This window comes from Polyodon spathula, chromosome 22 (assembly GCF_017654505.1).
Source record: "Polyodon spathula isolate WHYD16114869_AA chromosome 22, ASM1765450v1, whole genome shotgun sequence".
In the NCBI taxonomy this organism is placed as follows: domain Eukaryota; kingdom Metazoa; phylum Chordata; class Actinopteri; order Acipenseriformes; family Polyodontidae; genus Polyodon; species Polyodon spathula.
Genome location: NC_054555.1, coordinates 23,317,703 through 23,334,883, shown reverse-complemented (window position 1 = coordinate 23,334,883; position 17,181 = coordinate 23,317,703). Strand labels below are relative to the sequence as shown.

General features: G+C 41.6%; 1 protein-coding gene across 2 annotated transcripts in view; it reads right to left on the bottom strand.

Annotated features, from left to right (window-relative positions):
• The window catches only part of LOC121297534 (inositol polyphosphate 5-phosphatase K-like), a 29,410-nt gene that overhangs the window by 1,650 nt on the left and 10,579 nt on the right, over positions 1-17,181 (bottom strand). For both annotated transcript variants that reach the window (XM_041223888.1, XM_041223887.1), the window contains exons 2-12: positions 14,338-15,064; positions 9,792-9,899; positions 9,574-9,682; positions 8,152-8,268; positions 7,533-7,708; positions 6,526-6,637; positions 5,305-5,414; positions 3,363-3,573; positions 1,667-1,804; positions 980-1,063; positions 532-636 (exon numbers count right to left, since the gene is read on the bottom strand). In XM_041223888.1, the coding sequence (XP_041079822.1) occupies positions 532-636; positions 980-1,063; positions 1,667-1,804; positions 3,363-3,573; positions 5,305-5,414; positions 6,526-6,637; positions 7,533-7,708; positions 8,152-8,268; positions 9,574-9,682; positions 9,792-9,899; positions 14,338-15,056 (1,989 nt within the window). In that variant the 5' untranslated portion in view covers positions 15,057-15,064. The remainder of the gene's footprint in view (positions 1-531; positions 637-979; positions 1,064-1,666; positions 1,805-3,362; positions 3,574-5,304; positions 5,415-6,525; positions 6,638-7,532; positions 7,709-8,151; positions 8,269-9,573; positions 9,683-9,791; positions 9,900-14,337; positions 15,065-17,181) is intronic.

Here is a 17,181-nt window from a genome sequence, read left to right as displayed (position 1 = left end):
GCATATTGGAGACATCCACATGATTTTTCTAGATAATTACTGCAGTAAGCATGTATCATTATATACAGGTATTGGATAAGTCACGCTTCATTTTTTCAAAGAATATTAAATAATATTGTGTTTTTTAAAATATTTTCATCATTTTTTCCTGTTAAGTATGCTGCACAGCAGATAATATTCATATAAGGCCAGATGCTTGCAACGTAGGATTCAGAGCAGATGCTGTTAAGCCTGTCACCCAACAGCAGATGGCACCACTGCAGCTCGCCGAAAAGGAATATGTATTTCAGCTGGATTAATGCAATCCTACAGTTAATCTCAGCAGTAGAAAAAAAAGAAAAAGCATTTAATTCTGTTGTTTAAGTTAGTTGTGTAAGGTGTTTAACATTGTGCTTCATTCTTATCAATTATACAGCACATTTTTTAGACTGCTCAAATTTAAACTACAATTATGAAACAATATATGGGTTATTTGGCAGCGCGACTTTATCAGAGGAACAGCCTCCTGAACAGAAAGCACAACCTCCTGACCTGGAAGGGCTCCGTCACGCCCACGATGGTGCTCATGTTGTTGCTATAGTAACCCAAGATGTACTCGCCCGACCCTTTGGGAAGAGTTTCCTCGCCAAACGCCACCTGCAGGGAACGAGGGAGCAAATTAGTGAAGAAAGGACAAACAGAACATAGGTAACCTTCACATTCCTTTGCCATTATCTTTTGATTCATTCTACATGGACTGGTGCAGAACATGTCTTCTTGTGGGAGTCAAAGAAACATATCAATTTCCCTTTACGCTATAGGCAGCAAAGCAATTAAGTCTCGTTCCACTGATGAACGTTCAAAACTTTTTGTATTTAATTATCCCCAGCCGGGGGTCTTGAGACTTTTTTTCAAAGATGTAGGTCATGGTGACTTATTTAGAGCTGAATTATACTGGAGCGTGTATGTGTATGACAATGCAGACTAGTGTCTGCTCTACCTGGCACTGCTGCTTCACACTGTCTGAGTCCTCCTGCTTGGCCCACACGTACCCCACATAGTCCTTGTGGTGTCTGAACCCCACCTGTGAAAAGACATGAAGAGGGATGTGAGGCAGACCAACATGCCAATGAACATTCAGCTTAGGGTTTGAATGTCGCCTGTGCTTCTCTCACGTGACCACTTTACTAATAACTTTGAAAAAATGCCGCTAATAACCAATTCCTATTGGATACATAAGATTTATTGAAATTCTCTAATAAACTTGTTTCTGTTTCTTCTTGTATCGAATGGATCTTGTGATAGGTCATATCCTTCACACTCAATCAGAATTTCTATAGTATGTATAACATTGCTATCAGTGTCTTCTTTTTAAGGCTTTTAAAACTAATAAGAACAGTTCAATAGAGTTTTCTAAATCACTGATTGTTACTGGTATGCCTGGGTCATGTTACCAGAATAGTCTTAATTTAGTAAGTAAATTAAATAAACATTTCTGTAATTACACATGCTTTATATTTCCCATTTATTTTCATATTACATGTCATTTAAAGTGCGGTATAAACCCTATATGAGTTTTCAACACACCTCAATCAGGGAAAGTGAAAAATTCAGGCCACTGCATAATGCAGATGTATTTCTCAGTGTTAAAAAATGAAACAGAACAGAGCTGTAGCTAGCCGGGTACCTTGTAGAGGCCGATCCAGTCCCAGGAGCTGCGAGGGAAGCTGGATGCCATCCTGAACTTCACAATGGCGTCTGACACCTTGGTCCACTCATCCTCCACAAAGAACTGGACCAGTGGGAGGTCCACCTTGTAGGGGAACTGAAGGGGGGGGGGGGGGGAGGGGAAGAGAGAGAGGTGAGAGAAGTGAGACAGGGATAAGAGAGAGAGGTAAGACACAGAGAGGATAAGGGAAGAGATAAGGGGTAAGTTAGAGAGGGGAGGAAAGGGGATGAGACAGGAGATGGGAGAATGGGAAAACAGGAGAGGAGTAAAAGGAGAATGGGTAAGGTAGAGGACAGAGAGGGGAAGAGGAGGGGAGAATAGAAAGATAAAGGTATGAAGGAGAGGGAGGGGGAGGAGTAGCAAGGAAGGGAGAGATGGAATGATACAGACACCAGGGGAAACAGACAACGGGTGTGACAGGGAGAGAACAGACAGGGCAAAAATAGGTAATAAACGTGAATGGAGTAGAGAAGGGGAGAGAGGCAAGTATCAAAAGAAACGAAGGAGAAATGAAAAGGGAGCAAAAGCAGGAGAAAGGGGTTAACAGAAAGGGGAGAGAGGGTGAGGGGGGAGAAAAAGGAAGAATCCAGTTTGAAGAAGGTTCTCAATTTACACAGTATAAACCCCAAGACTTCCTCACAAAAACACATCGTGAAGATTTGGTATTTCATGGTGATATGGCTTGTTGTTCGTGTATCTTAGCTAAGTACTATAGTTTTGGCATAGGCTTCCATATTGTGACATTGCTTTTCCCAGCTGTCACATTTGCTAAGTTTGAGCTGTGGAGTATAATTTGTTCTGTGACCACAAGATGGTGCTGTAGTACAGTCTAGAAGGGTTTAATTTATCAAAACACCTCCATTTACACGGCTTATGACATAATTGGAAATACTCAAGTCAGTAATGGCTTCTGAATATCCCTCTTGTGCCTTTGCAGACACGACTGTTCAGTTCCACTGGCCCTACAGAGTTCTTAGCTCTTCCTAGATCATTTATTTTAAAATATTTAAATAGGCCGACTTCAGGACCAAGGACAGGGAAAGACTGTAAAAAATTATAAGGCATTGGCTATGGTTACATATTATGCTACACTTATCATTTATCATATATACATATATGATAAATGATAAATGATAAGTGTAGCATTATATGTATATATAATATTATTTAGAATTTTATTTACACACAAACTTGTTATAACATTTTAAATATAGCCTATCTCTCTTGCTTGGTTGTGTAATGTCTTTCTTGCTCCAATTACAATGGTATATGAAATGGGAATTTCACTAGAATTTTCTTGGATATAAGAGGAGCAGCATCTGAAAGTCATGTTTTGTAGTTATTTTAAAATGTATTTTATAGTTCCCAACATACCTTTCTAAAATATCCACAGGTTAATAATGAAATCAAGTGGCATGCCATGGGAATAACAACAGCCAATTCACTGGAGTTCACAGAAATTTGCTGACATGACTTTAAAGTGGACCTCAATAGTGGAGTAATACACATTATTTCAGATTACTAGAACATACAATTCATTTTGAAAGGCTATGTCAGCATAATAACACCTTGCTCCTTGCTCATCCTAACACAGTTTTAACAACATATTCTGCCCCTCGCAGATGAAGCTGTGCGCGATCTGTCTGTGTCTTACCCTGAGCGTGAAGATGGCAGAGACAGGCTTGTGGTCACTGGTCATGTACTCCATGTGGCTGCGGTAGCTGTGCTGTGTCACTGTCACCCCGCTGGTCAGTTGTGCCACCGAGCTCTGCTTCGATGGGGGAGTCCGAGAAGGTAAGACTGACTCAAAAGGTTTAATCTTCCAGAGGATCCTGTCTGTCCATGCTGGCTTGCGCTTCTTAGCACTGAGGTGGAACCACACAGACCTCATGAGAATCACTGACTACATGAGAATTACACAGACCTCATGAGAATCACACAGACCTCATGAGAATCACATACCACATGAGAATCACAGACCACATGAGAATAACACAGACCTCATGAGAATCACACAGACCGCATGAGAATCACACAGACAGCATGAGAATCACACAGACAGCATAAGAATCACAGACCACATGAGAATTACACAGACCTCATGAGAATCACATACCACATGAGAATCACACAGACCGCATGAGAATCACATACCACATGAGAATCACACAGACAGCATGAGAATCACAGACCACATGAGAATTACACAGACCTCAAGAGAATCACACAGACCACATGAGAATCACACAGACAGCATGAGAATCACAGACACATGACCAGACATGAGAATTACACAGACCACATGAGAATCACACAGACCTCATGAGAATCACATACCACATGAGAATCACACAGACAGCATGAGAATCACATAGACCACATGAGAATCACACAGACCTCATGAGACTCACACACCACATGAGAATCACAGACAGCATGAGAATCACATACCACATGAGAATCACACAGACTGCGTGAGAATCACACAGACAGCATGAGAATCACACAGACTGCATGAGAATCACACAGACAGCATGAGAATCACACAGACAGCATGAGAATCACACAGACAGCATGAGAATCACACAGACTGCACGAGAATCACACAGACTGCATGAGAATCACACAGACTGCATGAGAATCACAGACTGCATGAGAATCACACAGACAGCATGAGAATCACACAGACAGCATGAGAATCACACAGACAGTATGAGAATCACAGACTGCACGAGAATCACACAGACAGTATGAGAATCACAGACTGCGTGAGAATCACAGACTGCACGAGAATCACACAGAGAGCATGAGAATCACACAGACAGCATGAGAATCACACAGACAGCATGAGAATCAAAGCACAGAGCAGGCAGCAGGTGATGTGCTCACTTGATAACTTGCTATTTACAGATTGCTTTCTGGCAGAGTGCTTGGCAAAGTGGAAGTACATAAAATAAAGGTAAGAGTCACAGTATATCCTCCAGTGTTTAATTAACCAAGTGCTAGGATTTATGTCTTGAAAGACTGGAGTAAATGCATTTGGAAATATGAATGTGTAATAGAAATATGAAAGTGTAATGGAAAGTCTAAGTCAAAGTAAAGAAACGTTTTGGCCAGTGCCTACTAAAGCCCACAAAAACAGCGGGAATGTTGGGTCAAATTTTCTGACAACATACAGTGCAGCTTTTTTTAAGATTTATTTTTTAGATGACATTATAATATATATATATATATATATATATATATATATATATATATATATATATATATATATATATATATATATATAAAAAGAAGAAGAACAGTAATTGAATACTAACTATTAGTTTTATCACAGAACTCAACAATTCAGCTTTCCACACACCAATGTGCGAAGATGTGATAGAAATGGTAAATACGGCTGGCAAGCGCTTCCACATTGCCAGCAGAAATGTTTTACGATGAAGTCTCCTTAGTGATGACTCTGCAGCCCACGGTGGACCTACACTCTATCGTCAGTGTAATAACAGGTGTTTCTGAATATTAGACAACCAGATTGTTACTGAGCTGCCCAGGGTGTTAATGCAGACCCTCCCACTCTGAGCTGGGCTCAGTACCTGGTGTCGTAGGTGTTGGTCCCCACATCGAATTTGTACGTCGGGGGGAATTTGAGCGGCCCCTCATGAAACCCCACCAGGACGGTCTCGGATTCCTTTGCCATGTTCAGCTGGGGGAGAGTGGGGGTCAGTCAGAGAGAGAGACTGGGAGAGGATTCAGGTATACTGTAGGTGAGTCAGAGTACAGTACAGTGAGCCTTGCTAATACAGTATTCAGCATTTTACCATGGTAATAGTGTCGTCAAGGATAGGGGAAGAATGACAAAGCACAGTCAAGCATTCATACAGTCCTGGTAAAATACACAGTAACACACTTTAATACAATGGCAAGTGGACCCTGAAGTGAACAGTGAAAGTGACCTTGCTTTCCTCCACAAGTCAAGCAACCCTCTCAGTTGAGCATGGCTGAGTTACGTATCAGTCCCTCAGGCTCCCTGGGGAAAGTTCCACTTTCAGCTAATTTCAGTTGGAATATGCAAATGATTGCAGGCTTAACGAGTGCGGAGAGCAGAGTGGGGTTATGTAATAAAATGGAAATGTTTCCAGTTTAGCCTCCAGGCCTCTCTCTGTTTCTCCTTGCTCCTGTGTTCATGGTTACTGCAGCGCAGGTTACTCTATTAGTTTTGCCCTTGTAAGGTGTAAGGTGTAAATGCATGACTTGTTAATGCTACATGCTGATGTCTGTCTCTACCAAAGTTCAATCAGTACAAGCTATACATTGAATAGAATGTCTGACTGTCATGAAACTTCATCTGGTAGAAAGGTCTAGTATTGGCTCTAGTTTATACTCTCAGGATTCTGTTAATGTGGATGTTCCAAGAGCTTGAACACCTACGGGAGAATTCTCTTTTGCACATCAACTCCCAAAAACATGGAACTGATTCCACCCTAGTATGAAGATGAAATGTGATAATCTTTCCTTCTCTGGTTTTAAATATCATATCAGGGAATTGCTTAGAACCTGACAGTGCTTCTCCTTCAGGCCACATTAACAAACAGATATTTATTCTGTTCTTTGATCTCTATCCTGCTGATTAAGTTTGAAGCGCACATTTTTATTATGTTGTTTGTACATTGTAACGTTTTGTTTATTGTTTTTTTGTAATACATTGTAATTGTCTTTTATATTATTTACCAGGACCCCCTTGTAAACAAGGCCTCTGTCTCAATTGCTAATTCTCCTGGTTAAATTAATAAATCAATAAATCCGAAGGAGCTCACCTGGTCCTTCTCCCACAGGGTGGAGAGTTTGTTGCCGTCGATCGATAACTTCACAAAGTGCATGTCGAGCTCTTCGATCCGGAAATTCAAATCCCCGAACCAAAACACAACACTGAAGAAAGAAGAATTCAGAGTGGGATCATCAAACTGTATCAAATGTGTTACAATCAACCGGCTCTCACTAGAGTAGGAAGCTTCAAATGAAACGTTTCTATGTGATAATGTTTGTAATAAACCTGAATGGGTCTAGATGGTGCTGGTGCTCACTTATATAAAGGTACTTCACTTGACCTAGCCTATGCTACAGATGTCTACGGAGAGCAGCTAGAACTGAAAGGCAGCTCCTGAACTCTCAGTCAAAGACCCTTAACACAGACTTATATAAAAATAAACACTGTGTATGAGCAATTGACTCAGAATGATTGCAAACATCATAGCAGTAATCTGAAGCTACTACTGTGACGATAAGGCACAGACGAGCTAATGGTGCAGATCTATATAATGTGTTTCACTCACAGAGGGGAATGGTCTTGGCTACAGGTCATTTGTAAATGCCATGGGGTTAAGAACCCTTTACTTATCTCAAAGTACCAGAACGCCACTAAAACACTGATTTTCTTAAACAAGAATTATTATAAGAATTCCTACTTTAGTTGCATACTGAACTTCTAGTGATGCATATAATAGGTAATGCGTTTATATCATTTCCACAAAGTGTCTTTCTTCATCTTGCCACAATGCTTTATGTGCCAGTGGCTTCGTTTGTATTTGTCTCCAGTCGTAGTCGATGCACTGTTGCTGTCATTTTCAGCAGCATTTTTTGCCATTTTAGAGGTAGTTTGTAATAGAAGTTCCTAATGCTCTTTGGATCCCATCAAAAGGACTAGTGATGGAATCAGACAGCTGGATTGATAGGAGTCATGTGCTGCCTATGGCAAAGTACCGGAGCGGTGTTTGGGCACGTTCTGGCTCCACTACACCACAGTTTCTGGGCTTGCATGACTCACTCGTGATCGAGCACTCCGTTGGCAGACTGCCCCTCAAACTGTTGCTGCTGCAGGATGCTCTCGAAGTCTTCCATGCGCTGCTCCGAGTTCTCCATGTGCGCTGGCAAGTGGCAGTTCAGGAAGCAGACCATGTGACCGAAAATAGCCATCCGGGCGCTGACCCCTCCTTTATTACCCTGAGGAGGAATTCAAACTGAAATGAGCAATACAGAACAAATGATCTCAACATTACAGCAATAGAAATTGGAATCACTCGAATTGTAAATATTTCAAAAAGGGAGGGGTAAAAATTTATACACACGGCATTCACTGTGTGCCAGATACTGTATATCAGGGATTTGCATCAAAATGCAACTTGCTCCATTTTTGTCTTTAGAGTAAAATAAAAAGGCTAGAAAACAATAAACACACAACTTGCAAAGTTAATTTAAGGGCTGACTGTAAAAACTGTGCTACGTTGTTTGTTTCTAGTTATGGAACATGAAAAAAAAATGTTGATAAAAAAAATAGACGCAAATTGCATTTTGGTTTTAAAAACCTTGATAAATCTGTAAAGAAAAATAATATTCATCAGTGGGCACTTTTCACAAAGCTCTTCTGCCAGCGCAATGCCACTCACCCAGTATCCTCCGAGGCCAGTGCGAGTGCTCTCTGTCTGCACACCCCTCAGGAAGGGCAGGTGGTAGTACTTGGCAAACACCAGCAAGAAAACGCCCTGCATCCGCTGTGACGTCACCTAGAGGGAGAGAGACAGAGAGTAAGAGAGAGCTGAAACATGGCTGAGAAATCTTTTGAATGCTCTTCCTCTTGATCTGATACACAGACGGATATCATGACTGGATGTGATCTAAGTAATAATGTGCAGTGCTGTGTAATTCACTCACGTTATGAATTTTGAACCCCGTGGGTGGGATGCGGTTACAAGCTCTATAACCACTCCTGCAGAGGAGCTTGGCTTTTTGGGGTAGTGGTAAAGACGCTTGCTTGCGGTGGCTACCTAATTGTGCCCAGCATTTGCTCTGATGTTCATACACATGCAGGGGAGACTGGGTATTGTAATTACAGAATGCTTTTTTGTTTTACTGTAGGACATGGGACCTTAAACCACACAATCCTGGATTTGCATAGAAACACTGCATGCATTACTTAACAGTGAAACAAATGCAAATAGCTACCTGTACGAACTGAAAGGCAAATATGGACAAAATTATCTTAATAAACACTGGCCCTCACATATAGACCAAGATCATAAATCAACACATCATCTCAATAACAACCAAGAATAACGCAATACTAACTATGAGACCTCCAGGGGCCACTTCACATACAGAAACATTGAATGCAAAGTGACCCTGACACCAGACAAAGCAGTACACCGTTTATTTACATGAACGCTGCCGTTGGTGCAACCGTACATTTATAATCTTCCTTGCCAATGCCTGCACTAATAGATATTAGATTATAAGGGCTCCTTACTCAAAATGTCATACAAGACCATAAGCCCAGAAAGTTTGGAACATAAATTCTAATCAATGGTTAAGAAACAAACAAAACAAAAATGCCAGGATAATGCTAATTTTACCAGGTAAAACCTTAAAGTGATCGTAGTTAACAAAATAATTCTGTAAAGTTTTCACCCCATGTGCATCCACCCACTATATAGGTCTTAATGTCTATTTTCTGTAAAAGTCATTGTGCAACATGGTCTTGGATCTGCATGGCTTGGGGATGGCATTTGGCTTCTCTGTTGGAAAAGCTCAAGGGATGTTGTTTTTCACCTCTTCTTTGCTCTTGGCCCTCATTTACAAAAAAAGGAATCTGCTCCTTTTGCTTATTATCAGTAATTGCAATAGACACTTTGCTAATTACCTGGCTCCAGTCAAACGAATAAATACAAATGCATTTGCACTTTTAAATGAGCAATAGCTTATCTACGCTGCAGTTTTTCTGCATTCTCATTGCGGTCAAGTGGTGCGTAATTGTCTTGAGATTGAACGTCATTACAGCTTCCACTGGAATGACTAACACATTACCAACTCACAAGCACATATCCGAAGGGGCTCAGTGTATCCATACACAGGTCACTCCACTGGTCAGTAAAGATTGCATCTTTGAGGCGTTTATTGATCATGGAGTTCACTTCCTGTAGCCTGGGGGGGGGGGAGAGCCTGTTTTAATAACATTATTTAAAAGTGAAGCTAATTTGCAGAGCTCCTTAACATTATATTAAAAAATAAATAAAATAAAACGACTTCTTACCCAATGATGTACATGTCTGTTTTCCCATCCCCCACGTTAAGACCCAAGAGGGAAGTGACATCGTCAGGAGGGACAGCCGAACCCACGTTCCATGTGACAATGTGTAGCCTATCAGAGACAAGAGCAGGTCACCGCTAGTTTAAAGATCAGTGTGGCAGGCATCGGAAGGTTTTCTGCATGTTGTAAATGGGCTGCACACTATATACGACGTGCGAAGAATACTCAGGTAACAGTGATCTATACAGTACTGTTTATTATGGGGTTTTGGATAGGGTAGTGTACAACAGGCTCACATTTTAAAGAGATTCAACTCAATACTGCTCACTCATATTTATATACACTGGGTGTGTGTATTTTCCAAAGGTATAGTAAACTGCAGGACAATACTGTTAACCTAGTAAAGGAGTCACTGATGAACTCTAAAGCTTGGGTGTGAAGTCTGAGGTACTAGCATTGCAGTTTCCAATCTGGGTGACCACACGACTGTGTTGGAATGACAGAAGAGGACAGTAAGCCATGCAGGACAGCATTAACAGCTTTGTTACTATATTTCACAGACAGCGACTCCTTGGAGGAACGACAGTGTCAATACTTGCTGGGATTTGATCTTAATCAATATGATCTTGGCTTCACTGCAATTAAATGGCATAACACTGTGATTTTGTAGTTCAAAACGTAATATGGTGACAATCTCTGGAAAAAGTGTCATTATCCTTAAAATAGCAACTAGCAAAACAACCATCGAACATCATTTGAAAATAAATGCAATGAACATCTTAAGTGCAAGCCTAGTAATTGTCTTACTCAGCAGTGACACCAAGCTGCCATGGATCAAATAAATCTTTGTTGCAATCAATTGGCACAGATATAGTACACTGGGATAATCAGCACCACAGCAAAGGCATTGCACTGACCAAGTCAATAGCCTGTAGCTACAAGACACTGGGGTGAAACAGAGGCAAAAAATCAATAATTAAATAAATGAAAGTAAATTCAAATGATACTGTGTATAGTGCTGTGTGTGGCTTTGATTCCCAGGAAGCCGTGAACTTTTCTGAATCCCCCTGACCCTCTAATTCTGTGGATTTAACGTCTGCTCTTTGAAAGCTCCTCACCTTTGCATAGAAAATCAACTTTACAATCTTTAAATTCTTGCACAAAGATGGTAGAAAGATGATGAAAACCTAAAACTATCTGGTGCAGAAATGCAAAGTCACTGTTTATTGTAACAGTGGAAGTTTAAGCAGAAAAATAATTAACTTAAATTAACTGTCTCTGATTGATTCCTTTATTGTTAGCCACTTAGAACCATCATGTGACCTCTATGATATTCATCTACAGATTACAGACTGTTATAACAAGAACCCTCAACCTCACTTCCAGGAGTAAAACACAGTTTCAGTCAGACTACAGTAACTGCCTCCAGTGTTGGTTCCACCCCATAGGGGGCTGCACTCAAGTGCTTGGAAGGGGGTCAGGCCTGTGGAGGAGGAACGTGATGGAGACAACGCAGAGAAAGTGACAGAGCAGGGAGAGCGGAGTGTACTGCAGGCTCCTCATAACATCAATCCTTTGAAGGACAAGCATAGCCGGATTGCCTCAGCACTACATAGAGACTGCAGTTTGTATGAATATTTACAGATTCATATTTTAAAGGTCACCAGATGGTTCCAAGTGGGATTATAATCAAACAGAAATGAATTAATAATTTTTTCATTAGCCGTGCAGCACCTTCATGTTTTCTGTTGATCCAAAAATGAACACAGCTTAAACTTCTCGGCTTAAACTTCTGCAGTTACGGAGAACATACTATACTAGTCCACATGCTGTAATGTTTTGATTCTTCTCATAACCTTGCCATTGAGTAATGGCTCTAGGACTTTTGTACACGTAGGTAAAAATATTAATGAACCCTTGTGGTCTTATGTCGGACCAGGTCCGACATTACAATTTTCCCTTTCCAGAAGGGAAAAAAAGACGTAAAGCACAGGTCATTTTTTCTCTGGATAAAGCCGAGAAAACATTTCAAAGGCCGAGTGAGACCGATAGCAATACAGATAGCACCATGCACCACAGAGAACACGGACACAAACAAAGGAGAAAGCTGCTTCCGCATCCAGCGCTCAAAGAATATCACAGACATTTGTAAAGCTTTTTGAGATGTTATAGTAATAAAATAATGACTTGGCTCGCATTTCTGAGGAGTTTGGTGATAAAACGAGTGATCACATCTATAAAGAGGTATGTTTTGGCCCCTTGTTGGGGCTTGGCTGGAGATGCAGTACTGATATCCTTTTGCGATTCAGTGCTTTTTAAACCTGTTTTACTCTGAAAATAAAAATTGTAAACAGCGTGTGTAAAATAAACAGCACGTGTGACAAGCGCTGAATAAATGGACTGCAAAGGGTTAAGAGTGGTTAAATATGAATGGACAATTAGGTCAAAACTACAGTCATGTGAAATAACTGTGAAATAGTTCCGACTGACCATCTGCACTAGTTTGGATGACGACCTGTGCTATGAGGGAATACCAATACTGGAGACTGGAGCCCTCTGCCTGTCTGTCTGCCTGTATGACTATCCAAACAGCAAGTCCAGGGCTTTCATCACAAACTATTTAACACATGAAGAGTTTTCAATAATAAATAAACATAATAACTTCAATGACAAATGTTTCGACTAGAGGGCTTTCTGAACGCCTTCAGTGTTGAAATGATTTCACATACATAGACAGGAGTTCACTGTCTGTGGCAGGAAGGACCTGCACAAGCAGTTACAAAAGAGACCCCAAAGAGGCTGAACGCTGTAACACGTGGTCTTCATTACCAGTCAATAAGATAAATAGCGTCAAGGACTGTGGTAGACTGTTAGATGGCACGCGACCAGCTTTCACAAATGGCTTGTGGCCAGAGGTTATTAACGTTTTTGTCTGCAGAATGTGCCATGCTACTGTACAATTTGCTAGGGAAAATTACAATCTCAATATATCTTCTAAACAAGCAATACACTACTGAGGTGAACATTTCCTCATTTCCAATGGACTCCTGTTAGATATTGTCTAGTTTCCAGCGGGATATGAGCTGAATCCACTAAGGGATAACATCTAAGGGCATTTTTTTTAACCTTGCTCTACTTTTAAATTGTGTTAAAGAAGCAGACAAAGTAAGCATTTCTGGAGGCCTGATTTAATTTACTTTATCTTGTAATTACCCCTGATTTTCTCCACAAATTAAAATTGCCATTACATTCTCTCATCGTAGCAGTGATCAAAACAGCTCAGAAGAACTGAAGGTCAGTGGGCGTCATCCATTCCCACGAGCCATTTGTCTCGTCACACCAAGCAACTCAAGAGCAATTGTTAGCGAGCTACCAGCCCTTGGAAGACAAAGGCCAGCCCTGCAGGGGGCTGCTCTAGCCCTGCAGGTGGTTGACTGGACAGTAGGGTCTGCTGTAGCATCATGAAAAGAATCCCCAGTGAAGACCAGTGACTTTGCGCAGCCAGGACACAGACCTGTGTTCCCACGACTTTATGACTCACCCTAAACACCGCTTTACCAGGAGAGCCACTCAGGGACACCATGGAGGCCTGGTTGTAAATCAAACTCAAGCAATTTGAATTTGATGGTCTAAACCACCAAACCATTTGCCACAATATGTCTGTTGGAAAAGCAATTGAAAAGCAGTAAGGGCTAACTCTCATGACAACCCCGCGCCTGACTGTAGCCTGTACCACTGTCCATTTCTTTATGCTTTAGATTTTTCATAAAAAGAAGGCAAAGGTTAGAACCAGCACCTTATTCATTCATCCTTTTTTTGGTCCCCAAACCCTACTGGCCACTTTCCGCAGTGCAAAAGTGTATGTAGCTCTACATTATACAGTGACATCAACATGGTTATTTAACCCTTGCACTATGACAAAGCACTGGGTATTTGTAAAAATAATTTTGTGACCAGAAGGCAAATAAGAAGGATAGTAATATTCTATTTTGCCACAAAGTACAAAATGAGCAGCTGGACAATCCAGTACTGTACCAGCCCCGGATACACTGAATCACAGAAAGGTGACACTCTCCTGTACGTGCAGTTCTTGCACTGCTATATTATAGGGGCTCGCAATCCAGACATTCTATTCACCCTTTATAAAGGGCAATGGAAATAAGGCCTCCAAGTGACGACCAAAAATGAATTAATTACTATGTAGGCTTACGTGTGTAATTATACTTATTCTAACTATTTTTTACTACTTTGTGTCCATTTTTTAACATGAGTGTCCTCTTTAAACAGCTTCAGTATGTTGGTAAACGATATGATATGTGATAAATATTAAAATATGATATAAAGATCACATCAACAAATTATGCAAAGTAGTCTTTATAAGATTTGAAACACATGGAAAAAATAAGAATGTGGCAATAGACACTTTTGCAAATATACCCTGTGGCAGTTAAAGATGAAACAACTTCCAGAGCAAATATTTCAGTTTTGGCCGTCCCTTGTAGGAAAGCTTCCCATCTTACTGACCCTTGTCCTTTAGCCAGTAACTCACCTGAAGTCCTCATCGTCGGGATCCCTTAGCTCCCCTGTTACTCTCTGGGGTTGCAAGTTCCCAGTCCCTGTCCCAGCAGACCCAGCAGAGGAAGGGAGAGCTCTGTCAGGCTGTGTCCCGGGTGGTCTGGCTTCAGGGACTGTCTGAGCCCCTCTGGCAGGCTGTGATTCCCCCGAGCTGGGCGGAGGGACTGAGGGTTTCCCGGCTGGTCCACCAGGATTCGGACTGGATGGCTGAGAAACTCCTGAATTAGCCGGCCTAGGAGCTCCAGGACCCCGCCGCATTGGATCCCCTGATCCCACAGGCCGAGGTCTGTTGGATCCCACAGAACCAGGTCCCCCAGGTACTGTGGGCCGGGGTCGACTGGACTGCACAGGTCCTGGCGGTTTGGGGACTGGGTCCCTGGATGCCACTGGTTTTGACCCGCTAGATTCATCTGGCTCCGGTTCCCCAGACCCCCTCACTTGGGTTGCAGTTGGTCTGCAGGGTTCTGCTTGCTGGGATCTGGGGACTCCCTCTGTTGCCACAGCTGGGGAGAGTTGTCTGGATTTCTCTGGCCCCTCTGCCCCAATGGGTTTGGGTTCCTTTAGTTGGTGTGGCGCAGCAGGCCCCTGCATGGGGGATGCCCTGGGTTCAGCGGCTGGCACCACTCTGTTCGATCGCCCTGGTGGGGAAACACGTGGTCCCTGCTTCCTTTGGTCCTTCTGCACTGGATTCATCTTCCAGCCTGGAAAAAGAGATAAGGAAAATCAAACGAGAGAATATAAGGCCTTGAAGAAAAGATTGGCAGAACATTGACCTTTGCAATGAAAAATTCAATTTGTCAGCTTGTAGACCAGCACCTCGTCACAAAAGCTTATGCAAAGTGACCTTTCATTCAGGAAATCAAAACAAGTAGCGAGGAAAGTCAACATAACCTAAAGTACAGTAAATCTATTTATACAGCTACACTTTTGACTGTTTATCCAAAACAGTAGTTTCTGTAGTGCCCTTATTATCCAGAAGCAAGGGTATGACATTGTTACAAACATATAAAGATATATTAAATAGTAGAATATATTTGGCTCAAAGTTTTTTTTTATTTTTTTATTTCAAATGTGAATGTTATACAATTAATTTTGAAATCTGTCACCCACAGGTTAACAGTCTTTATAAAATGCACATCTAGTCATGTGAGAGCCCATTGGGTCCTACTATACACTGGTTTGGCAGCTGTAGAGTCAAGAAATGTGGCAGCAAACAGAATAAAAAAAAAACGGTTAGGGATTAAAATAGAGATGCGGAAGGAAACTGCAGTGTCTGAAATGAGGATGTTTTCAGCGATCTGCTTCAGTCTAACCCTCAGAAATGTAAAAAACACATCTCGAATCTATCTGTCTTACAATATAATTTGGTATGCATAGCTAATCGATCTGAACTGAAAATACAACACAGGTTTCTGATATCTCATACAGTGTATCAATAATTGTCAATAAAGGTTGCAAAAATACTATCATTTTAATAGAATAATGTAATGTAGGTGGCATACTATGTAGCATGGCAGGGAACGGGTTAAGGATGAGAGAATGCAAGAAAAAGGGATGTGAAATAGAGTGCGTAATAGGTAGTCATCTGTGAAAGGCAAAGAAAGCCGGAGATGAAATCTGAAAGAGGTCGCGAGGGAAGGGAATGGATGTGAATGGTAGGGGGCTAGATAGGGAGGTGCGGAGCTCAGTACACAAACACAGCGGTAATTATCACTCAGGCAGCAGTAGCCTCCAGTTAAATGTCTAGAGCTTCCTTCTGTGTGCTGCCTCGGGATGCCATTTCAGCGCTGCTGTACAGACAGCATTGTCTTATTATAGAACAGAGAGCCCAGGCGATCACAGTGAGAAGGACGTGCGCCAGTGTGTCACGCTCACAGTAACTATGATCCGTCGCTGTGTTACAAGAGACTGGATTTCTTCACGATGACTTTATTCACTGCTGGAATGATGCCCAGCTCAGTAAAGCTGATGCATACAGGAACGCAAAATGATGAGAGAGGATTGACTAGTTCGATGTTTTGAGTTATTAGACAACCGGAACTTGCTAAAGGTTGGTTTCACAGACCCAGTTCACAATTAGTGCTAACCACAGTGTGTGAAACCAACTGCAATAATTGTACTCCAAACGGTATCATTTTAATTTCCACCTTAGGAAGATTAAATCGCCTCCCACTCCTGGAAACAGTAGGGTCAGAGACTGTTCAAACATCTTCTGTTGCCTTGTTTAAATGCACATATCTAGTCAGATTCAAGTTACCAATTTAAGGAATCGAATCCTAAACCCTCTATTTATTTGACATGTAAACCAGTTTAGAGCTGGAATCAATGCTGGGGGTTCTATCTGATAGTGTTGCTTCTATCTGATAGTGTGTTATTATCACTCAGGTCCAATATAGACACTCCTTAGTACCTCTAGGGTGCAGCATTGTGGATCTGGAAGTGTGTCAGATAAGCTCTACTGTTGTCATGGATATAAAAATATATTATATAACTATATCTAAAAATGCTACTGTGATAGAGGGTGTGGGTTACAAAAGAATTTCAGTTATTCTTTTGATGGTAAATTGTGTGGTGGTTTGGTGATGTAGACTACATTCCTTGCGGAAGATACCAGAAGATGCCTTTGCTGAGCTGGTTTCAAACTCACGCCTGGTGCATTAACCCACTGCCTCCCTCAGATCTGCATGTTCTTGAAGAAACACCTACAAGTCTATTCGTAGAGCAGGGATGCCTGCATCACAGCCCGGAGTGCCGAGGGTACAGCCTGAACTGGCTGTTGGTCAAAAACAGATACAATCTTTGTGTACAGTACCTTGCT